This window comes from Falco cherrug, chromosome 16, assembly GCF_023634085.1.
Source record: "Falco cherrug isolate bFalChe1 chromosome 16, bFalChe1.pri, whole genome shotgun sequence".
In the NCBI taxonomy this organism is placed as follows: domain Eukaryota; kingdom Metazoa; phylum Chordata; class Aves; order Falconiformes; family Falconidae; genus Falco; species Falco cherrug.
In genome coordinates, this window is record NC_073712.1 from 3,781,454 (window position 1) to 3,804,668 (window position 23,215).

Sequence of the window (23,215 nt, forward strand, 5' to 3'; positions counted from 1 at the left end):
CAGTTTTGGTTTTTATTTACCACGTAATGATGCACCGGGGATGCTGCGCTGGCCCAGGCAGGGGTTTGTGATTCCCGACACTTGGCGCTGGGGACCCTGGCAGAAGGGCTCTGGGGATGCGGTGGGTTGCCAAATAGAAAGGGGTCCCAAAGCAATACAGGGAAGGGGGAAAACTCAGGAAAAAAGCACAACATTTTGTAATAGTGTTAAAAATACATATAGTTTCATGGTTTGGGTTTTTTTGTTAAGCTACCTTACCTCATTCGCTGCCTCTGGCCTTCCCTCAAGCTTGGAAATGTGCAGAAGGGGCTGTTGGTTTTTTTTTTTTTTCTTCATCAATTTTTAGACATCTCCCAGTGGAAAACATTGCAAGCGATTTTCTTCCAGCAGAAACAACAGCAAAAAGGAAATAAAGCACTAAACAGCTTCTTACCATCCTTAATTCCCAGTTCAGGGGGATGTACCAATCTCCCAGTGGCTTTCAACCACAAGAGGTGACAATTTAGTGGAAAATCACTTGATTCTGGCATAAACAGAGGGACACCCCCATGGCAAGAGCAGGCTCCCCTTGGTTTCACATGGTACGCATCCAGGCGAGGGATGCGCCGCCTGAGCAGGTCCCTGCCGTTGCTCCCCACTCCCACTGGGGACGTGCCCTGCATGGTTTTACCTGCAGGAAAAAACACTTTAAAGCTGCTTTAAAACTGCATTTAGGGGAGTAAAACCCAGCAAAGCTCCTTTCCCCACCCCACCCCTTTTATTTTTTTCCCCAGAGGTGGAAAACTCTGTGCAGGAGAAAAAGCACAAGCAGCCAAGCAAAAGCTCACGTCCTCCTGCGGGGCTGGGGAAAAGTCAACACAAGCTCGTAATCAGGAGGATGGGGGGCTGCTCCCCCCAGCACGCTGCCGAGTGCCCCCTCGGCCTCCCGCACGTGCGTTTCCCCATCGGCTGTTTAATGTTCTGGCTCCAAGGTGACCCGAGCCCGGTGGCACCAGCCGGTGAGGGCTGGGACGTGGCTGCGGTGTCACAAACCCAGCACCATGTCCTTGGCGGGGGGTCCCAGCTCCGAACAGTCAACACAACATAACTGCACGTATGGTTCCCAAACAGCAGGAAACTATTCTTTTTTTTTTTTTTTTTTGGGGGGGGGGGGGGGGCGTGTCTTTTTTCTATTTTCTTCTTTCTTTTTTCTTTCTTTTTTCTTTCTTTATTCTTTTCCCTTTCCCTTTCCCTTTCGCTTTCCCTTTCCTTTCCCCTTTCCTTTCTTTTTTCTGTTCTATTCTATATTCTTTTCTATTTTCTATTCTATTATGCTCTATCTTATTTTCTCCTTCCCTTCCCTTCCCTTCCCCTTCCCTTCCCTTCCCTTCCCTTCCCTTCCCTTCCCTTCCCTTCCCTTCCCTTCCCTTCCCTTCCCTTCCCTTCCCTTCCCTTCCCTTCCCTTCCCTTCCCTTCCCTTCCCTTCCCTTCCCTTCCCTTCCCTTCCCTTCCCTTCCCTTCCCTTTTCCCTTTTCCCTTTTCCCTTTTCCCTTTTCCCTTTTCCCTTCCCTTCCCTTCCCTTCCCTTCCCTTCCCTTCCCTTTTCCATTCCACTGTGTCCTGATTTCCCCCTACACTTCCCAGCAAGCCCACCCCACACCCACCACAAGCCCAAACCAGTGCTCCCAGCCCACCCCTCCCTCCTGCAGGGACCGTCAGGGTGCCCTGGACCCCAGGAGCAGCCTCGGGAAGGCGCTTAGGGAATGACGGGGTTAAGGCTGGACTTTGTGAGCTTCATCTATTTATAATTATATAAAAATGTAGGAGATATTATTCATCTTTTGAATTTTAATTATTTACATTATGCATTATATATCCATATTATTCCTGTTATCTCTTTGCTATTTATTATTTTGTAATTTAGATATTTTGTATTTATATTTTTTATTCTTTCGGGGGAGGCTTGGAGCAAGTTTTTGTTCCTGAGGTGGTTTCTGTGGCTCATCCCACCAGCTTTCCTCATTTCAAATCCAGCTCGAACTCCGGTCTGAGCCCAAACTGTGCTGCACCTTGTTGCCTTTATGGTGGCCACAGCTCAGCCCCTTCCCACGCCTGCACAAAGCAATCGGGTGATTCTAGCCGGTTCCCTTCTTGCTGCCGAAAAAAAATCACAATTAATTCTTGTTTTACCCCACCACAAGAGCCAGCCCCATCACAGAATCCCACCTTCCCCCCGCAGCAGCGGAGACCGCCCTGGTGGCACAGGGATGCAGTAGCTCTGCCCGCAGCATCCTTTCTAAAAAGTGGCAACAATAAAGACCAAAAAACCAGGATCCGCCGGCTTTTCCATGCTGTCGCCAGAGAAACCCAACTGAAACTCTCCTGCCACGATACCAGCAGCTGCCACCAAGTTTTCTGGGGGGCTGGACAAGATGTAGTGGCTTGGGAGATGCTGCTCAAATTAAAGCAGCACAGAGTGGGTACCAGGATCCTTATCCTGCATCGTTCAGCATCGCCCCATGTCCTTCGCCCGCTGCGTCCCTCGTGCTCTCCCCTTCACACACCGCGAAAGGCCAGCTGATGCCTGGAGCCATTATCGTGGCAGGCGATACCGAGGCGCTCATTAGGAGTTTTAATCCTGTTTTAATGGTCCTCGTATCGCTGGGCAAACCAGATGGAGAGGGGTCAGCCTGCTGCAGGGTCACCTTTCCCACAAGCCTGTTTGCATCCCACCGTACTAATTGGTTTTTGCAGATAACGGTGGGTCCCAGAGCACCAAAACGTGCGTATTTTCTTTTTTCTTCTACACACCCCCTGCCACCCAGCGGGGGCCCCTTCCCGTTCCCAGCTAGGGAGAGACACCCATCAGTTTGGGGTGGCGGTGGGGGGGGTCCCACTGCTGCTTGCGATGGCTTTGGATGCCAAAATGATGCCTATGAACAGGCAGCGCCTGGTTGTGATGAAGAATTTGGGGTGCTAAAGGATGGAGGGTCCGGAGGGGGGATACAGGGAGGGGAGCACAGGGTTTGGGGTACAGCAACATGGTCAGCACAGTGTGAGTGTCCCCCCCACCTTGCCAGGTGACGTGTTGATACCAGCCGATGTTTGCCATGTCCTTGGGTCCCTGGGTGCCACCTGCCTTGGTTGGGTGCCTGCCAGAGGGGGTGGGGGGGGTGGGGGCGGTGGTCCTGGCGGCTCTTGGCACCGCAGGTTGGGGGCGCGGGGGCTATATAAACCACCCGGCGTTTGCTCCGGCTGCCCCAGCACCATGCGGTTCCTCGTGCTTCTCTGCGCTGCCTCTGCCCTCTCCCAGGGTGTCACCAGGTAAGACACCGCCGCGTCGCTCTCGTGGGCCACCTGAGTCAAAATTAAAGGGGAAAATGAGCAATCGGAGCTTATTTTTGTGGCTTTGGGAATTTTAATGGCTTTGGGAAGCAGAGGTGAAGGCTGAGGCTTGGGGAAGTGGTTCCAGGGGTGCAGAGGAGCTGGGGGTACCTGAGGTGGGGGTCTGGTTTCTAGAGGTGCTTTGAGGTTTTGCAGGAATCGCCCCGACTCAGTTTTGGGGGAGCCTGCTGTGCTTCTGCTGTTGGATCAGCACCAGTATGGAAGGTGCCGAACGCTGACAAAATCCTGCCTAACTCTTATTTTTTCCTGGGTGCTTGTGCCAGGCTGCCCTTGGAAAGGGGGAAGAAGCTGAGAGAGGTCCTCAGGGAGAAGGGTTTGCTGCACAGCTTCTTCCAGCGTCACCACTACGACATCGGCACCAAATTCCCACATGCTTTTCCCAACGGGACCAAAGTGGCCACCGAGCCCCTGCTGAACACCCTGGACGTGAGTATTGGCTTTGATGCCAGCAGCGCAGCCCTGGGGTGATTTGTGGGCTGCCCAGCCCCACATCTGTGCTGTGCATGGACCAAATCCAGATCCTTTTACCCCAAAGCCTTCAGCTCGCAACCTTTGCCCCTTTTTGCCCACGCTGGTGGCCCTGGGCAGAGCCAGGACACTGAGATGTCCCCTCAGCAGCTCTCCTAGAATCAGGGCGTCCCCATGAAGAGGGGGACCATGAAGGCTGCAAGCCTGGGGAAGCCCCCGATTTGGTTTCATGCCTTAAAAGCCACCCTTGGTCCTGCTGCCTCACAGGTGGAGTACTACGGGACCATCTCCATCGGCACCCCACCGCAGAACTTCACTGTGGTCTTTGACACCGGCTCCTCCAACCTCTGGGTTCCCTCCATCTCCTGTACCAGCCTGGCTTGCCGTAAGTAGGAGCAGGCAGGGCTCCCCATTCCAGCAGAGCCGGGTCCAGCAGCACACCCTGGGCTTATAACTGTGTGATCAAGCCCCAAGACGGGGTGATATGGCCAGGGGACTGGGGGCCACCCGGCCAGTGCAGCGAGCAGCCCCCTGGTGCTGGGTCCGTAGCATCTCTGCAATGCACCGGAGAGATGGGTGTTTGGGGTGTAGGGCTTGCTCAGTGTTGTACTCCACAGGGTGATGGGATATGCTTAGTGCTCCGTGCCTCAGTTTCCCCATCTTTCTAAAGGGGGTGGTGGGATTTCCTGCAGGTTGCTGGAGGAGGGGCGGGATGTACAGCAAATGCTCACAGCTAAATTGTTCTTGAAAGCAAGATAATAAACGGAGGTCTAACCAGCAATTCAGCAGGGTGCCTCCTCCCACGCTTCCCTTACGGCTTAGCCTCACTGAAAGGCTTCATTTCTGGTTTTCCCACTTACCTTCTAGAAAACCATAAGATGTTTAACCCATTGGTGTCCTCCACGTACAAAAGCACAGGGCAGAACCTGACTATTCAGTATGGCACTGGCAAGATGGAGGGCATCGTGGGCTCTGACACCGTCAGCGTGAGTGCCACGATGGCATCTTGGGGGGGTCCCTTGTGTCTTCTCCACCTGATTAACGCCAGCACTGCAGTGCCTGATCCAGGTCTCAGGACAACCTCCCTGTGCACCCTCCCTGTCCCTAGGTTGCATCTCTGGTGGACACTGACCAGCTTTTTGGCTTGAGCACCACCGAGCCTGGCCAATTCTTTGTCCATGTTGCATTTGATGGGATCCTGGGTTTGGGTTACCCAAATCTGGCTGCTGATGAGATCACACCAGTCTTCGATAACATGGTGAATGAGAGGTTGCTGGAGGAGAACGTCTTTTCCATCTATCTGTCCCGGTAAGCCATGTGAATCTCAAGGGCCAAGGGAGGCAGCAGATGCATCTCGTGCATGTCGTTGCGTTGCCTGGTAGCTCCAACTCCTCTGCTGTCACTGCTGCCATTGGGCTCTGGCTCTGTGTTGTGCATGGCATGCAAAGGACAGGGGGCTCGTAGCAGGTGGCCACCAGACTTATGGCTTGCTGGGGAGTCACCATCCCTGGAAGTGTTTAAAAAATGTGTAGATGCAGTGCTTAGGGGCATGGCTTAGTGGTGGGCTTGGCAGCGCTGGCTTAACGGTTGCACTTGATGATCTTCAAGGCCTTTTCCAACCTCAATGACTCTATGGAGCAGCTCTAGTTTCCTGGCACATACTTTCACCATAGCTCCCCTCTTCCTTTTTTCTGGGTCCAAAGGACCTGGCACACGCTGTTGTTTGCCACTGCCTCACTGACGCTCTGTAATGAGGAGGGGAGCAGGTGCAACCATGGCATCGCGAGCAGCATCTCGCCCCATGGGACACACAGCCCTGCTGTTTTAAGCTGCGTGCACTGAAGACACGTGGCAAACCCTGCACTGTTTTTCCTTTCTGCATCATCCAGCGAGACAACAGGCAGTGTGGTCATCTTCGGGGGAATCGATGAGTCTTATTTCACCGGCTCCATCAACTGGATCTCCGTCTCTTACCAAGGTTACTGGCAGATCTCCATGGACAGGTAACAAACCAGCTCTGCTGGCCTACATTCATTTCTAACCATCGTTTCTGAAGAGACCTTGGACCCAACAACATCAGGGGCTTTCCACCGGCATCTAACACCCCACGGCTGAGTGATGCGGAAGGTTAAGGGGCCAAAATCCATAGTACTTTGGTAACTGCCACCCAACATGGGGACACGTTGTGTCTGCTTCTTCTCTGCACAAAGCTTGTGCTCTTTGGGGACATTCCTGTAGACGAGCCGAGTAAAATCATGGTCCAAACACCACTTTGTTGGGCTCGGTTGGATCCCAGCTGCTGGGTTGTGTTCAGTGCTTCAGTCCCCATGTGTGCCATCGGGGCTGTGATACCAGCTGACGTTGCAGCCTCCCAGGAGCAAAAGGCTCAAGGGCAGCACCCTGGGTTACCCACCTTTCACTCCTGTCAAAGAAGTTCAATAACATCACCAAGATCCAGCTGGTTATTTAACAGCCCCGTGCTTTGTCTGTCCTCCCAGCATCATCGTCAACAGCCAGGAGGTTGCATGCGGTGGTGGCTGCCAAGCCATCGTTGACACCGGCACTTCCCTGGTGGCTGGGCCCACCCTCCAGCATTAGCAACATCCAGAGGGCAGTCGGGGCCAGGCAGGACACATACGGAGAGGTAAGAGCACCCATGGCTTGCTCTGCTCACCCTGGAGGCAGCCCGGCACTGCTGAGCCCAGTGCTGAGAGCTTCCATGCATGGGGAAACCGTGCCTCTGCTCATGGCAAATCAGCCCTGCTCTTCTGGTACCTCCAACAGAGACCACTGTGAGACACTCCCAGTCTCTAATTTATACCGGTGAAATCAAACCCCTTCACTCCTTGGCCTGTGAACATGTTGTTTCTCACCTAAGAGCCTCTTTTCCCTGCTCTCTGCAGTACAACGTGAACTGCAGCTCCATTGCCACCATGCCTGATGTCATCTTTGTCATCGATGGGGTGCAGTATCCTGTGTCCCCCTTGGCTTACACGGAGCAGGTAAGGGGGAATCGGGTGGTCCAGGTTTCTGGAGCCTTTCTGGAGGTCCTTCTACTTTCTGCAATGGCTCTGGTTGCCTTGGCTTCTCCCGTTCCCGTGGGAGATAGGGGGTGGATGCCCATGGGTCTCCAGAGCATTGCCAAGAAAAGACACTAGCCCACATTTCTCCGATTTGCCTTTCCTTGCTCAAACGCAGAACGACCAAGGACCTTGCATCAGCAGCTTCCAGAACACCTCCGGGGATCTCTGGATCTTGGGAGATGTCTTCATCAGGGTGTACTACAGCATCTTTGACCGGGACAATAACCGTGTTGGGCTGGCCAAGGCTATTTAGATCCACCACGATGCCAGCGGTACTTTGGTTTTATCACACAACCAAACCAACCATGTTTTTTTGGTCCCTGAGGAATCTCTCACTCATGCATGAATAAAGCGTGGATGATTCAGAGTTGGTGGCTGCCCATTTATTTGTGATAAAACAGCAGGAATTAGGAAGGAGCTGCCCAGCACTTGCTGCTTCGTGGTGGCTCAGGAGCACTTGGTCAACACAGTCTAAGGCTTTTGGGAGTCACAGCCTGCAGGGGCTGAGAGGTGGGTCCCTAGGGAGTCAAGAGCAGCTCTTCTGTCGGGGCTACATCAAGTGAGAGATTCTGGGAAACCCACATTTCCATCCAGGGAGGATGAACTCGCCATCCCAGAGGCAGATCAGGATCAGAGCAGATCCCTGCAGACCCACAATCATGTCGCACTCGTGGGTCACTTAGTAGCTCTCCGTCCCTGGGCCCAAGGTTCACCCTCATGTCCCTTACGTGGTGTCTGATAGCCCAAAGACATCTGATGGCAGCGAGTCCCGTGGGAGGATGGGGCTCGGCTGGAGATTTCCCTCAGACCATCCAGGAGAGCAGGGCAGAAGAAGGTGCTCACCCAGCGCGTGCCCTCCCATCACGGGGCTTTTACTGAACGGCATCCACAGCTGCACATGTGCAGAGGTGATGTCTTATTTTAGTTTCCATCGTTTAGAACAATCCAGTTAGACTTCTTTGTTTCCCCATAAAGAATCTCAATTAAATCCCCCTTTCCCAATAACCAGTCTGTGCTGTGAGATGGTCACCAAGAGCCTGGGAACACCAGCTAGTCCTCAATTATAGTCTTTACTGCTGTGCAACACCCCCCCCACCTCAAGACCCAACATATTTATTTGATGATCATTTTCCCTCTCAAAGGTCTGGATGGTTCCTTCTGGAAATTACCTTCATCCATATAAAACCCCATTAAAAATGGAGCCTGCCTCTCTCCTTTCGAGCAGCTGCAGTGGAAGCTCTCAGCAGGTGGCTGGGAGAGAGATCCAAGAGTCCCTGCTGCTGGTTCATCTCCACTGTGCTCAGGGATAAGGGGCTATTTGCATTATTGATTGATAAATGAGGCTCCATCACCGGTGGGACCCAGAGATTGCTTACCCGATGGGAACAGGAAGCAGAGATCCAAGCAATTGGGGTTGGAAATTAATTTTTCTTTCCTCTCACTGTGCAGAAGTTGCTTTTTGAGCCGCCTAGAAAGGAGCAGATGATATGGGATGGTGGAAATGGGATTTATCCCCCTGCAGCTCCCTGAGATCCCTCAGCCCTGGTGGGTGGAAACCCCCTGTGCCCAGGAGGGACCCAAGCCCGGATTTTGGGCAGATGGGATTCCCTCAGCTCCATCACGGGAATTTTCTCCTTGTTATGAGCAAGAAGAAAGGAGCCTGATGCAGTGGGAACTGTAGCTCTGAGGACCAGCAGCCCATGGACCAGCCCTTGCCAGGATGGACCACCTGGAGCACCCAGGGGCTGTAGCTGTGCTCTGGGTGAGTGGGATGGGAGAAGCCATGTCCTTGCCCCAGGCAGGACCAACAGCCCAAATGCCGTGCCACGATGCTCCTAAACCCTCCTGGCACGGCTATTCTGCACCAGTGCCAAAATTCCTCCCCCCAAACAACCCCCTGCTATGGGCTTCCTCCGTGAGAGCATCCTTGAGGGCCAAAGCATCCCTTCCCACATCTGTGTTGACACATGCAATAAAGAAATAAATCAGCTAAAAGCTTCCAAGCATGAATTAAGAAAGGATGAAACACATCGCCACTGCCTGCATCCAGGGAAATGTCTGTCCTGGAGTGCCATCTCCTGGCTGTGGTGCCAAAACTGTACCCCTGTGCTTTGGGGAAGCGCAGGAATATCTGGTGGCAAAAAGGATGCTCCAGGGCTTCCTTGGAAATTTCAGCTCCATAGAGGAGGGAGATGCTTCTAGCTGGGAAATATTTCACCCGTGCCCACAGGTTCCAGCTTGCTCCAGGGATAAAGAGCAGCCAGGACATCTTTCTAATAAAGCAAAGAGGTTTCTTGTCTTCTTTTTAGCTTTTTTGGTGGCAGTACAAAATTCCAAGTGGGAATTCAGCCTGTGTGCTAGAGGACATGACAGATTGGCTCATTAGGGCTTGACTCGAGAATAGTACAGTTGGGAAGAGCCTTGTATGGATTTCCTTGAGCTTTGAGCTTTGGGTCTGTGTTTGGGATGGTACTAAGCTGCAAATTGTGCAGGAAAATGGGTTTTCTGGCAGGTTTTCATCAAGCACCAGCTGGGTCTTGGCACTGGGTATTCATAGCTCGTTTTCCTTCGCTTTAGGATGAATCAGAAATAAGCTAATTTATGGAGAGGTTTAAGACCTCTGACCCCGTCCTCCCAGCATAAATCAGGGCCACCCCTCGGACCTGGCCTCCCACAAGGGATGGTGTAAGCCAACCTGCTGGGGAACCCCCTGGGGAGTTTGTCCTCGGCTCACAAATCTGGAGAACTATAACGTCTCATGCCTCAACCCACACACACGATTCTCAGCTGGGCACCGGCTCCCATGGAGCAGCGCAAAGCCAAGAACAAAAAAAGTTGTATCCAAATAATATTTTCTGCATGCCACACTTTGACGCATCTATTCTTTTATTTGAGAATAAAGTTTACAAGTTCATAAGAATCAGGTTGTTCATCCTTGCATCTATCCATCCATCCATCCTTCCATCCATCCATCCTTCCATCCATCCATCCTTCCATCCATCCATCCATCCACCCACCCCAGCACCGTTTCAGTCCCTGTTTTCTGGGAAGCAGGAGCAGCAAAGATGTGCTCACAGCTGATCAGGCTGAATATTTCCCAGCCCAAATCCTTTTCCCCAGGGTTTCTCGTGGTGACTTCCCAAGGAACAAAGAGCAAAAGGGCTTCAGCTTTGACAGGTTGGGAGTGAAGTTTGGGGAGGGGAGTGCTAAAAAAATAAAAGATTGTAAAAAATTCAAGCGTTCTAGAGGAAAAGGAGAAAGAAGCAGCTATAAAATAAAAATAGTGACATGGCAGAGCTGCTGGAGAGGACTGAGGGGTGAATGGAGAGGGACTGGGGGTGTCTCAGGGTGCTGCGCTCCAGCTGTGCCCAGCTGTGCGCCCTCCAGCCATCCCCACAGACGATGAGAAGTTGAACACGGTGGGAAGGAGATGAAATAGCTCTCACAGCTCCTTCTCCCATCCGGGATGATGGTCTGGGGTTGCAAGGGGCGGCGTGAGGAAGAGGATGGAGGAGGGATGGGAAAAAAGACGGAGAGCAGGGAAAAGGGAATTTGTCCCAGAGGGAAAAAACCTCTCCTGAAGGAGTTGTGCTGGTCACAACCCAGATCCATCTGCCTGGGGTGGAAAAGACCTCATTGCAGTAAGTCTGCAAAAAAAAAAAAAAAAGACCCCCACAAAACCAAAATAACACCCCCACCCCCACCCCCCGACCACGATTGCAGGATATCTGCCACAGGAAAAATCCCAGCAAGCCCAAACTTGCATTTTCCAACAGACCAGGAATGAAAATAATCCATCTTTCATAGCTCCTTTCTGAATGAAATTGCAAACCAGAGATGCTGGCATGTTGCATAATGATCGTGTCGAATCCTTAGGAGATAAGACACGGAGTATAACAGATGTGGGATATAAAAGCGGATGTGTAGACACTGCATGAGAAACTGTGATCTTAATGTAGGCAGAAACATCAAAAAAAAAAGAAAAAAAAAAGCCAAGTGAAACAGAGAAGTTGGAACAAAATGTTTTTGTCGGCAGAAAACCTGCTGGCATGAGAGAGAATGGCAAAATGATCTGTTGCTGGTTTCTCTCATGAAAAGTGCCGGTGGGAATTTGCAGCTTTTAGAAGCCAGAAGTGCCTTTTTGCAACTCGAAGCTGTGGGGAATCGCCAGCCCTTCTTACTCTGCGCCCCATTTGCAGCAACAGGAGGGACAACCAAATCGGTGAGGTCATGGTGACTCGTCCCCAAGGGCATTTGCACACCAGGTAACCCCCAAGTCAAGCATTTGTTGCAGGGGAAATCCCCATCCCTCTCTCAGAGCTCGGTTTTCGATCAGAAACCCCAGAGGGCACCGAGCCACGGTGCCCTGGACTTTTCCTGGTGACCGTGCCACCGTGACGGGTCCCCATCCTCCTCCTAATCCCCTCACCTGGTGGCTTGCTTCCATCCATCACTGCCCACCCTACCGTGCCGACAAAGTTTATTAGGCAGGCAGGCCAGGGAACTCATCCAGCTAAAAATATTAATTTTTTTTTTTGCCAGCTTATTTTTCAGCCAGAGCAGTCCCGGGTCTGGGAATTGTTCAGACCCCCAGATACTAAGTGGTGGGTGGGGAGGAATGGTTTAAAATGGATGAAGAAAAACAGGGAGCTGGACCCACCTTCGTCTCTGGACAGCTGGGTACCACCGAGCAAAGCATTTCGTGTCACTTTGCCCCTTTTTTCCCCTCCAGTAAATGGGGGAAATCTCTGTGTACGGGGAACCCCACTCTGACCCCATGGAGAGAGAAGCTAAACGTCAAGCAGATGAGCATCAAATAAAAAATAAAATAATAAAAAAAAAAAAAGCAGACTGATGGGCAGGGCAGAGAGATAAGAAAGATGGTGTTTATTTGAACAGCCACAGGAAATCAGAGATTGAAACATGTCTAGGAAAAGAAAAAAAAAAAGCAGCAGCACATTTGGTTTAAAAAAAAACCAAAACCACAGCATGCAGATGTCTTATACCTTATCCAGCCAATCCCACCTGGCAGTGCCCAGTCCCGCCACGGCCTCAAACATCACTTTTTGGCCTTGTCTCGAGGGTAACCCCCATTGGTCTTATTGAGCGACTCCATGCTGCCGTTCCCCGTCACCACACTGGTGAGTATCCGCTCCACCTCCCCAGGCAGGATCTGCTTCTCTTCATTCTCTGTCTCCCGGTGGTAGAAATAGTTGAAGTTCGAGACGATGACGGGGACGGGCAGCGCAATGGTCAATACCCCTGCAATGGCACACAAAGTCCCCACGATCTTCCCCCCCAAGGTGGTGGGACACATGTCTCCATAGCCAACGGTCGTCATCGTGACCACGGCCCACCAGAAGCCGTCAGGGATGCTGGAGAAATGGGATTGCGGCTCATCCACTTCGGCGAAGTAGACGGCGCTGGAGAAGAGGATGACGCCGATGAAGAGGAAGAAGATGAGCAAGCCCAGCTCCCGCATGCTGGCCTTGAGGGTCTGCCCCAGGATCTGCAGCCCCTTGGAGTGCCGGGAGAGCTTGAAGATGCGGAAGACCCTGACCAGCCGGATGATCCGCAGGATGGCCAAGGACATGTTCTGCTGCCCGTTGAGTTCGCTCTGCTGGATCAGCTCGGTGGTGAGCGTCACGAAGTAGGGGATGATGGACACAATGTCGATAATGTTCATGATGTTCCTGAAGAACTCGGTCTTGCTGGGGCACACGATGAACCGGACGAACAGCTCAAAGGAGAACCAGATGATGCAGGCAGTCTCTATGACGAAGAAAGGGTCCGTGAAGGTACTGTGGGCCAGCAAGGTGTCTGTCAGGTTCTTAGAAAGCTCCTGGGCGGATTTAAACTCCCTTTCCTCCCTGAACTCTGGCAAGGTCTCCATGCAGAAGATGATGATGGAGATGACAATGACCAGGACAGAGACCAAAGCTACACCCCTGGCCGCACTGGAGCTTTCAGGGTACTCAAAGAGCAGCCAGAATTGCCTATGAAAGTCATTGGTTGGTAAGAGGGTCTCAGGGTCCTTGATGAACCCTTCATCCTCCCTGAACTGGTCCATGGCTTCATCACCCAGCTCGTAGAAAGTGATTTCATCAGCAAAGACGTCAATGGGGACGTTGGCCGGGCGCCGTATTTTCCCACCGGACTGGTAATAGTACAGGATCCCATCAAAACTGGGCCTGTTCCTATCAAAGAAATATTCATTCCTCATGGAGTCGAAGTAACGCATCCTCTTTTCCGGGTCCCCAAGCAAGGTCTCAGGGAACTGGTTGAGGGTCTTGAGCCACGTCTCAAACCTCAGCCCAGCGATGTTGATGATGACTCGTTGGTCCCCCTCATCCATGCCCACCCTCTCCCCCACCAGGTGCTCACTGAACTCGGCGGAGAACCTGGAGAAAATGGTCTCATTGTTGGCGTTTTCACTGTTGATAAGGATTCTCAAGTTGGAGAGGAGGTTGGCGCAGCTGGGATGGCCTTTCCGCGACTGGCTGGCGGGGCTGAGGTCGTTTGAATAACAGGGATCCTCCACGATCTGATCAGCGTTGTCAAAACTGACTAGTGCCACCTCCATCTCCTTCCAACTGGACACGTCCATCATACACTAATCAGATTAGCAGCATAAATCCCCGGGTCGGATGCCGGCAGCTTGCGTCTTTCCCACGCTATGAGGATCTGCAAGTGAATGGACAGGGAGACAGAGCTGAATTGCGCATATCAAGCGCTTGGCTTGACTGAAAAGAATAAAACAAACCTGAGGTTGGAAAACCCGTTTTTTGGTTTTTTTTTTTTCTAATGGAAACATTAATTTCATTGACTGGCAAAAGCCTTATACTTCTAGCAAGTCGTTCATCTCCGGATCCTGCAAGCCCTTTTGGCATGGCTTCATGAGCATCATTAAACCTCCCGATACCGTTTGCAGCACCCAAGGATAAAAGGTCAGGCAGTGGCAGAGGATGGGGGTGATCCCAGGGGTCCCACCCAGCCTTTCCCCAGCATTCCCAGCCCTTTCAGACATTTCCAGGTGCGGGTCCAGAGTCTGGAGCAGGATTTGGAGGTATTAACCATGGGTGTCCTGGTTAGTGGCAGCCCTTGCTTCAGCTGGGAGAGGCATTGGGTCAAACCCCAGGAGGTCCTGGGCATGTTGCAGCTGGGTCAACTGGTGGGCAGAAAGCAATTCCCAAACTCAGGGCCATGCTGGGATTTGGGAAGCACAGCCCAGGAGGAAGGCAGGTCAGGAGAAGAAGGCTATGTCCACCAGCCTTGGAGAACCCCTTTGCATGGCGTGAAAAGGGGTCCCAGCTGAGACCCCTTGCTGGGACCCCTTGCCTTCAGCCAGACTGGGGCAGGCAGTGGCTGAGGCGATGTCCTCCAGAGCTCTCCTAGGTCTCCTTCACAGCAGACATGACATTCCCAGCCATGGGAAGAAGACAAGGGCTAAGCGCTCAGGCCACTGGCTGAGCATCCTTCAGGCCACGGGGTGGATTTTTCCCTAGAGCGGTTCTGTCAGGCGCTCAGCAACAGCCACCACGTCCCCAAAACGCTGCTGGGCACACGGCTCCCCGACACGCCGCTGCTGTCGTGCTGAACTTGGAGGCAAAGTCAAAAAGGCGCCGAGGGACCAGGCCAAGTTACAGAGCTGGGAAATTACCTGTCCCGCCTCAGGGAGAGGCACAAAGAGAAATTAGAGGTTAACGGGGAACAGTTCTGGGGAGATGTGCCAAGTAAATTCAACCTCCTGATTTATTTCCCCTCCAGCTCTTTCCCCCACAAATATATTTTCCGGACATGAGAAACCACAGAAGGACGCGCAGAGCTGCTGTGCGTGACCGCTAATCACCAAGGGCACGCTGGCTTTCTTACCCAGCAAAGTTCAGAGAGAGGGAGCGAAAAAACCCAAATGCCCTCGGCTGCCAATAATAGCATCGCAATTTAGGCCACGTCTGCACGGAGCAGCAGCGGCGCTGGGGCCAGCGCCGCGATGAGGATGCTCTCCACCGCAGGCTTTGCTTTGTACAACCAGGTGCTGGGATGGGACCCATCCTGCCCGCAGGGACTGAGTTGCACCGGCTGCTTCACCCCCCTGCCCAGCTGGAGTCCTGCAGGGCTCTGAATTCTTTCCTTCCCCTTTCCCCAGAAGCGAACTCATCCATCCGTGCTGGTGCACTGCTAGTGAAGTTGGGTAGGACAAGCTAGAAACCCAAATCCATGGCAGAAGTAGATGGCAACATCTCGGCTTGCTACAAATCCTCTCTCTTCTGCTCTCAGCATTATAAATCCCAAAAGCAAAACTTCATCTAGGAGCCAGCATCCATATCCCGGATGAGGGCTCAACCTCGGTCTTCCCCCAGCAGAGCCATGAGATTCTGGATTTGGGGACAAATCCCACAATTTATCATAAACTACTTAAATATCATGTTTCTTTGCTCAAGAAAAAAGCCACGGAGCGTGGTTGTGCTTAGGCACCCATCTCCATAGAGCTGCTCCTGGCTGGCTGCGTGCCAATTTTCCCACTTGAGGACATGCATGGAGGAGTATTTGGGACAACGGGGCAGGAATGATGCTTGGAGGACACAGCAGCGTTGCAGTTCTGCCCCCCAGAGCAAACCAGTTGCAGAACTGAGAAGCCCCAGTGACTCCAAACCCGACTCCCCCAGCCCCAGTGACGTCCTGCTGGGACATGCCCAAGGCACCGCAGCTCTCCGTGGGGCCAGGTTCGGCTCAGGCTCGACCTTTCTGTGGCTCTGCTGGAAAGTTGTTGCAGGCAGGAGATGATGGACCGTCAGAGCAATGCTGGGTGCAGAAAATGCAACAGAATCTCTGCGGGGAGACAGCAAGCGAGAGCTGCGGGTGAGCGATGCTCAGCACCCGGGTAGCAGCGGGAGGGGCGTGAAGGGGCACTGCGATGAGCCCAGCCTGAACAAAGCTCTTCTGAATTGTTCAATGGAGGAACAAGCATCAAAGAATAAAAAGAAAAACAGCACATGTCTTTCCCCTCTTGGTTTCTTACTTTTTCTTGCGATAAACACCCCAGGAGGATGTTTAAATCAGAAAAAAGTAAAGAAAATCAGTTTGAACGGGGAGAGCAGGAGCATTTAGTGTTCAGCTGAGGGGTGGGGGGGGCGCTGACCTGGCCCAGCACACATCCCACCCATCCATCCTGGTGGGAGAGCCCAGAGGGGAACACGTGCCCAGGAGCTCCTCTCAACAACAGAGCAAATTTAGAGCAGCTAAAGCCGACCACAAAATTGCATCCTAAGTCAGCGCCGGGAGATGATCTGGGTACGCTGAGCACCGCGGGCAAGAAAATCCCCCAGCCCTTGCCGGGCAGGGTGGCTTTAACCCGAGACTTTTGGTCGCGGTAGAAATTGTGATATATCAAACCCTGGCTTTGCTCTGGAGCCTCTGTGCACATCGAACTGAGCCCACCCCACCCCCCCAGCAGCATCCCTCATGGGGAAACTGAGGCACGGAGCTACGACGGGCTGATTCACGTGCGTGGTCAGGTTGAGAGTGGGAAGCTGTGCTCATCCTCCCCGTTGGGACGCAGAAAGGTGCTTTTTAGCTCCGTGTCAAGCCCTCAGAACAGCTGCCCAAGGGTTGCAGGGCTCTGACTTTCCTTTTCTTGCTTTCAAAGCCCCCAGACGTGCTGACGCCTGCCTGTCCGTCACCGGAGAGAGGTGTCCCACCTACCCCCAACCCCCCAGCCCGCCCTGTCTGTCTCATTTTTAATTTAGACCAAAATTCATGGCGCTGCCCAAAGCCACAAAACATCCACCCAAAGCTTTGCAACACGCCCTCCAGGCTCCAGAGGAGGCTTGAACTAGAAAGTTGCCTCGTTTTTTCCTCCTAAATCACCTAACATCTGCTTCTCAGAATCTGATTAACTAATACCCTTCAGCTGAAATCCCTGGCTGTGGAAAATAATAATAATAAAAAAAACATGCAAGGGAGAGAGACGGTGGAAGAGAAAGGTCATTTTGAGGGAGAGAATGTGTTTTGCCCATTACACCCCAGTAAATTGGGGCTGCAACCATCGCCACCTCCCCGTTGGCAATTCCCTGCTGCTTCCTACCCATCGCCCCTTCATCCCCAGTGACCCCTCATGCTCCAACAACAGCCGTTTCCACGGTTTTGCCAGAAAATCAGGGATGCTGAGCCTCTCTGCCCCCCATCCCCTTCCCATCACCCCGGCACTGGGATGAGAAAGGAGGTGGTTCCCCCCATAGCCCCCCTAAGCCATCACCTACAGGGACTTACCCGCACAGGGCATGGAAGTGCCAACGCTCTCTGCATCTGGGAAGAGAGTTATTAAAGACACATAGGGATGTGTAGGGAAAGCGGAGATAAAAAAAAAAAAAAAAAAAAAGTCCAGCCATACCCTCGGAAGGTCCCTTTGGGATAACGCAGGCAATGTCATTTAAAAGGCTCTTCTCTATTTGATTCACGGTATAATGGGCAGCCCAGCGTGCCGGGGATGGGCTTTGGCAGGCACGGTGGCAGGATCCGGCACGGTTTGGAGCCTCGGCCCTGCCATCGCCCTGGGAGCCCTAAAAAGAGCCAGGAGTGGCTGGTGGGGTGCAGGGGACACCCTACCCCCATGCCCCTCTCGCCCGGGGAAGGGGGACCCTGCCACCCACCTCCTGCCCCCACCCGCTCGTCGGTGAGCGAGACGGAGGAGGACGTGCCCTTCTGGCGGATGCCACCTTTAATCCCCAATAATGCTCCGGATGGTCCGGCGGGGACAAGTCTTGTCCGTGACGTGGTGAGGTCTGAGCTGGTCCCCAGGAGGGAGGCAGAGAGGGAGGACGGGGACCCGCACGCCGCTGGTACCGGGAGAGAGATTGACAGCAGGTGATAGGGCTCTTTTTATTCTTAATATATAATAATGATATTAAAAAGAGGAGGGGAGGGGAAAGCCCAAGGGTTGGAGCATCCCCCGTTGCCCACCTACCTCCTGCCTGTGGCCGCAGGTGCAGCAGGCTCCTTTCCAGGAGGTGACGGCCACAGTGCCACCGCCACGTGGGACATCTCTGTCCCTCCCCGGGGTGGCTGGGACCAGTTGGAGCAGCGGGTGCAGCCAGCATAGCCCCGCGGAGGGCATCGGTGGGGGACGAGGGAGAGAGGGGACGTGCCCCTGAGTCACGCCTGGCTGCTGGCCGGCCTCTGGCTCGGACCCCAGAGCCGCTGGGCTTATAACCGCCAGGGATAAATAAATAAATAAATGCCCTGGGTGGATGGGACCGGGCAAGCTGGCACGACTCACTGAAATAACTGGATTTTAATTTTTTTTTTCTTTTCTTTCCCCATTTTTTCTTTTCTTTTCTTTTTTTTTTTTTTTTTTTCCTTTCCAGAGGTTGTTTACACTCGCCGGCATCCTCACCTTGGGTGCCCTCAGGTAGTTTCATCTCTGTTGGGTGGCCTCACACAAGGCTGGGTCCCACCTCTACCTTCACCCGGGTTACCTTCCCACCCTCCTCCTCTTCACCCTCCTCCATCTCCTCCTCCCCCCAGACCTCCTCATTTAGGGAAAGCAGAGGAGGGGGTGGCACATTTCTGCCCGCGTGCTTCAGCCTGAATTCCTCCATGGTGACGCTCCTTTGCTCTTGAGGGACCCGGTCACCTCAATTTCCCTCCCTCCAGCATCCTTGTCCGTCCTCTGAGCTATTTCTCCCCCCCCCCCCCCCCCCATGACGTTAATGAGCACATTAAACCGCCCTGTCCCGGAGGAGATCCTGGGACCCGTTGGCTTGGAGCATCTTATACTCATCTCCAGCCGTCTGTGACAGAAAAGGGACACAACATTAACCAGACCTTTGATCAAGCCCTTCAGGTCTGGTATTACATTTTTTATGCCCCCTTCTGCACCCTTATAGATCCCAGTACTTATATTTATCCACCCTGGTGGGGCGGTTGGAGATCTACTAACAAAAAGGCATTAAATCCATACTCCTGGAACCTAAATTCAGCCTCAACCTGTGCCCATCTCCCCTCCACACCCAACTTTGACCACAGGGTGATGGTATTTGTAGGCAAAAGTCTTTCGCTTGGCTTTTTTTCCCCCCAAAAAAATCTCCCTGACACTAACCAGGGTCACGTCCTGCGCAGGGGCAAAGAGCATCTGTGGCCGAGGGAAACACGGAGTGTGAAAACCATCCGCAGAAGCCGATTGTCTGGTTCGTGCTGGGAAGTCAGCTCCAGCAAAAACTCGCTGCTGATGGGAATATCCCTGAAGTCAAAGCAGGGTTACGGTCCAGGGGAGACGGATACAGGGGGAGGTGCCCGGAATAACATCGTTGTCTCCAAGAAGCAGGACGGTTACACAACTCTCTCATCTCTGGAGATTTCGTCTACACCCTGGACACCCTCGGGAAAGTTCTGCCTTTGCGTTCAGCCAAGGTGACTTGAAACATCGTTTTCTCCCTAGGATTTAAATGCCCCCCAAAGCCAGGCTGCCCCAGGCACTCCTCCTGCACTTCTTTCTCTTTAATCCTCCACTCCATGCTCCTGGCATCACCGGATCTGCTGGGATTTATCCCATGGACCAATTTGGCCCCCAAGGGTGCCCTGCATCCGGGATGGACAGGCACCCAGTAAGCACTGGTACGGGATCGCTGCCCAGCAACTCCGCACGCACAGCTCTGAGACTGGATCAAGCACCCCGCAGGCTGTCCCGCCGCAGAGGGGGATTAGTTGGAAAAGGGGGGGTGGGTTGGGGGGGGTTGTTGCAGCAGGTCCCTGGGTTACTGCTTGGACCTGGGTTTGCACAGGGAGCTGAATTTCCCCTGTGGGGAATAGGGCAGAGAACTGACCAGCTCATCACACCCCATTTCCCCTTGAGCTGACGTGGGATGAACCACAGCAGGGTGGGAACAAGGAGAAGACAGAAAGGGTCCTGTAGACCCCAATCGCCGCTCCCATGTAATGAAGCAGCGGCGCTTAATTTGATTTTTCCCTAATTCTCAAGCAAAACGGTGCCTGCAGAGACTTCTGCAAAGCGGCGCGTCTGCTGGGCTCTGCCCTGCACCAGGCACGCGCTTCAGCCCACAGAGCAATTTACTGCAGTAATGAGCCCCTGTTAATTTTCCTCTTTCTTAGCAGAACTAATTAGCTGGGGTTCAGCACTACTATTTCAGCTACAATGCTCTTAGGTGGAGCTGGGTTGGCTCCACGGCACTTCTGCAGCCGCTTGAGATATTGGGGTGAATTTTTCTTATTTCTCAGCCCTGCATGAAGTGCCCCTCAATTAGCAACCCCCCACCCCCGCCCCCAGCATCAGGGAGGGCTGGGTTTGGGGTGGGGGTGCAATATGCAAAAGCACAACCCAAACCCTCCAGCATCCTCAGTTATAGGGATGATGGACTGACTCCAGCCCTGGCACTGGGGTTAATGAAACGAGGGATGGCGAGAATTTTAAGGGAGTATTTGAGCTCTGATTCAGACATGGAGCATCCCTGGGGGCATCTGCCACGGCTGGGAGCAGGGCAGGAACCATCCCTGGGAAAAAAAAAAAAAAAAACCCACAACAAAAAACCCCCCAAAAAACCCGACAAAGAGGTTCTGGGCTTGCTCCCGGGGAAGATCCTGCAAAAGTTTGCAGCTCATCCCCCTCCTTGGGAAAGACATTTGCAAATCAAACTCTTTAAATTTAAGGCAAATGCGTGCAGCTGCAAGGGAATAAACAGGAGGGGAGATGCTGGTAGTTTATGAGCAATAAAAAAAAAAAAATAATGGAAAGAATAATTCAAACCTTTGAGGGGATGATGGGGATCTGGCAAAAGCTGCCTCTGCTTTCAAGCCCTCCGTGCAGGAACAGCGGAAAAAGGGAAAAGGAGCCAAAATATGCTGAAATAACAGTGGCTTAGAGCAAGCCCAGGGCACCAAAGGAGCCCAGAGCTCAGGAGCAGCCCAGTCTGAGACCCCCTTTCCTTTCGAAAGGAGACGTTCACGTGTGTCCTAGGCAAGGGGTGCAGGATGAGCCCCAACATTTAAACCCACAAACTGCACCAGCAAAGGAATGATCAGCTTTAACCAGCAGCCACCAGCTCCTATAAGCTACTTCCAGCTCCGTGCCTCAGTTTCCCCAGAACCGGTGACATGCTATACAGCCAAACAGGAGCCCTGTGGGAAAAGATGCACGGGTGGAAGATCCCAGCCTGGATTTCTGGTGCTGGGATGGAGGGATCCCTCACTGCTGACCCCCACAGCAGGCAGAGAAGTGTGCCCAGCCGGACCCCTTTAATCCTCCCTCGTTTGCATACCTCATTCTTTATTTTTCCACCCATATTTCCTTTATATTAAAAAATCAGATTAGCAGAGAACCCAGTACATACAGTACATGCCATGAGACAGATGAAACCTTTCTGATACCCAGCCATAGAGTCCCAAATTAATCAGCTATGGATTAACCGGGTCAGGATGTAATTTAATAACAAGCCAGGGTGAGTTCCTGCTAGGAGGGAGCCAACGTAGTCCTGGTGCACCAGGAAAGCTGCCGCAGCCCAGCACAGGTAGCAGGAAAAGCCAGATGGGGTGAGATGAGCTCTGCGGTGATGCAGGCTGCTCGCCGAAGGATGCTGCTGATGGCCTGGGTCCGAGCCAGGCGTTGCTGCAGCTGAGCCCTCCTTACCTCCTGGCACTCGGAGTTGGGCTTTTAGCCTGATTCAGGAAAAGATTTGAATGGGGTTTTGCCTATGATGGTGCTGTGGTGGCTTTTAGGGATGCTGAGCAGGCTTTTTTGAAGGCCGGTGGTTTGCTTTCTGCTGGGACCCACCGAGCAACCGCCGCTGCAAAGTGTTTGACTCACTTTAGGAAGCGGCTGGCGGGTGGACAGGTGGACACAAAGCACTTTTAAAGTGCTTTGATTAACGTGCACCAGAAAAAGATGCAAGAAAGTGCATGGAGTGACCTCTCTCCCCCACCCCCGAGCATCCCGGCTCCGTCAGGGCGCCTGGATGGGGACAGGGGGAGGCAGCCATCCTCCCTGCTCTCACCCTCCTGCTTACTACGGCTGTAACACGATAAAGACAATTCGATCCCGAATCAATGGGAAACTTTTCCAGTCTGCCCAAAAGCATCGGGATAGAGGCAGAGCCCCCCCTCCCCCGCCCCAGCATCCAGAGCTCAGTGCTGTAACCTCAGTCTGCTCCTAGGGACAAAGAAATGACTTTGTGCCCCCTCAAAATCCGCACTGGCAGCAAACCCTGCTAGGAGGTTGTCAGCCAGAGCCAAAATTGGATATATGGTATAAATGGAAAGCAATAGGAAGCCACTAATCAGGTCAGACGGATACCTGCATTGATCCCGATTTTTGCAACAGCAGCAGCTAGGAGCCGGCGGCAGAGTCCAGGGTCCTGGTCTCACAGCATCGTGTGCTAAGCCGGAGCCACTGCAGGGATCAGGGCAGCTCTCCCGAGCACATCACAGCAGCCATCACCCCATGGTCCCATCCAGGTGAGGGCATTATAATTTGGACCCAGCAGCAAAAAGTAATTAAGACTTAAAGTGATTGGGGTGATGCCAGGAGGACCCTCCAGCTCCCAGCAAAGCTGATCAGGAGTGTTTCACCCTCCCTTTTCCTCCAAGGACAAACTAAACTTCTCCCCTGGTCACCATCACCCAAAAAATACTCAAAAAATAGAAGCGCAGCACCAGACTGCCCCAAACCCACTTGCCAACCCCTCCGCTTCTCCATCCCCAACTTCACCCTGCCGCCAAGGCTGCTGCAAAGAAGGGAGTAACAAACCCGGCTTTTGCATCATCCTCATCCTCCTCCAGCGTGCAGGGCGCCTGGTGCCCCTGGCTCCATCCTCCTCCTCCTCCTTCAGCTCTGCTGCCCGGGGGCTGCCCGGAGGTGCTGCCCCTTCGCCTCTTGCGGGCGCATGGCCGTGGCAGCGTGGGGATGCTCGTACCTCTCCTGCACTGGGCGGAAAGGCGATGCCGGTACCCACGTGAGCCCGGTGGGACTCCTTGCCCTCATTCTCCTTGTGCCTGAAATGGGTTTTTGCTCCTTCGCTTGGTCCTTCCCATAAGCAGCAGCAGCAGCAGCCAGGACCCCAACCCACCACTTTTGTGTCCACAAATGCATGCACGGCCTTCGCTGTCTGAGCGAGGGTGAGGAAGGAGCAGCCCGGAGCAGAGGAAGAGGAGGTGATGCTCAGACACGACTGTTTCTGTCCCCTCCACGCAGAGCTGCTCACTGGGATGCTCTGCCGCACCATCCAGGACAGTGCCAGTTTCACAGGGACCCTGGTCCTTTGCATCTGCTTGAAA

At 53.2% G+C, this 23,215-nt stretch overlaps 2 protein-coding genes across 2 annotated transcripts; one reads left to right on the plus strand and one right to left on the minus strand.

Moving 5' to 3' along the window:
• Positions 1 to 3,238: 3,238 nt before the first annotated feature.
• On the plus strand, positions 3,239 to 7,299 carry LOC102052516 (embryonic pepsinogen-like). The gene is given in 10 exon segments (XM_027816531.2): positions 3,239 to 3,302; positions 3,647 to 3,809; positions 4,119 to 4,236; positions 4,719 to 4,837; positions 4,960 to 5,159; positions 5,741 to 5,854; positions 6,350 to 6,437; positions 6,439 to 6,495; positions 6,755 to 6,853; positions 7,050 to 7,299. Coding segments are annotated over 10 exon segments (1,152 nt in total). The 5' UTR covers positions 3,239 to 3,246; the 3' UTR covers positions 7,188 to 7,299.
• Positions 7,300 to 11,800: 4,501 nt separating this feature from the next.
• On the minus strand, positions 11,801 to 13,932 carry KCNA10 (potassium voltage-gated channel subfamily A member 10). Its single transcript, XM_005447013.3, has one exon. The coding sequence runs from the start codon at positions 13,542 to 13,544 to the stop codon at positions 11,994 to 11,996; it is 1,551 nt and encodes a 516-aa protein (XP_005447070.1). The 5' UTR covers positions 13,545 to 13,932; the 3' UTR covers positions 11,801 to 11,993.
• Between the last annotated feature and the right edge of the window lie 9,283 nt (positions 13,933 to 23,215).

What these genes read in the sequence shown, in the direction of transcription:
- KCNA10 (XM_005447013.3), bottom strand. Translation starts at nt 13,544, where the DNA reads ATGATGGACGTGTCCAGTTGGAAGGAGATGGAGGTGGCACTAGTCAGT.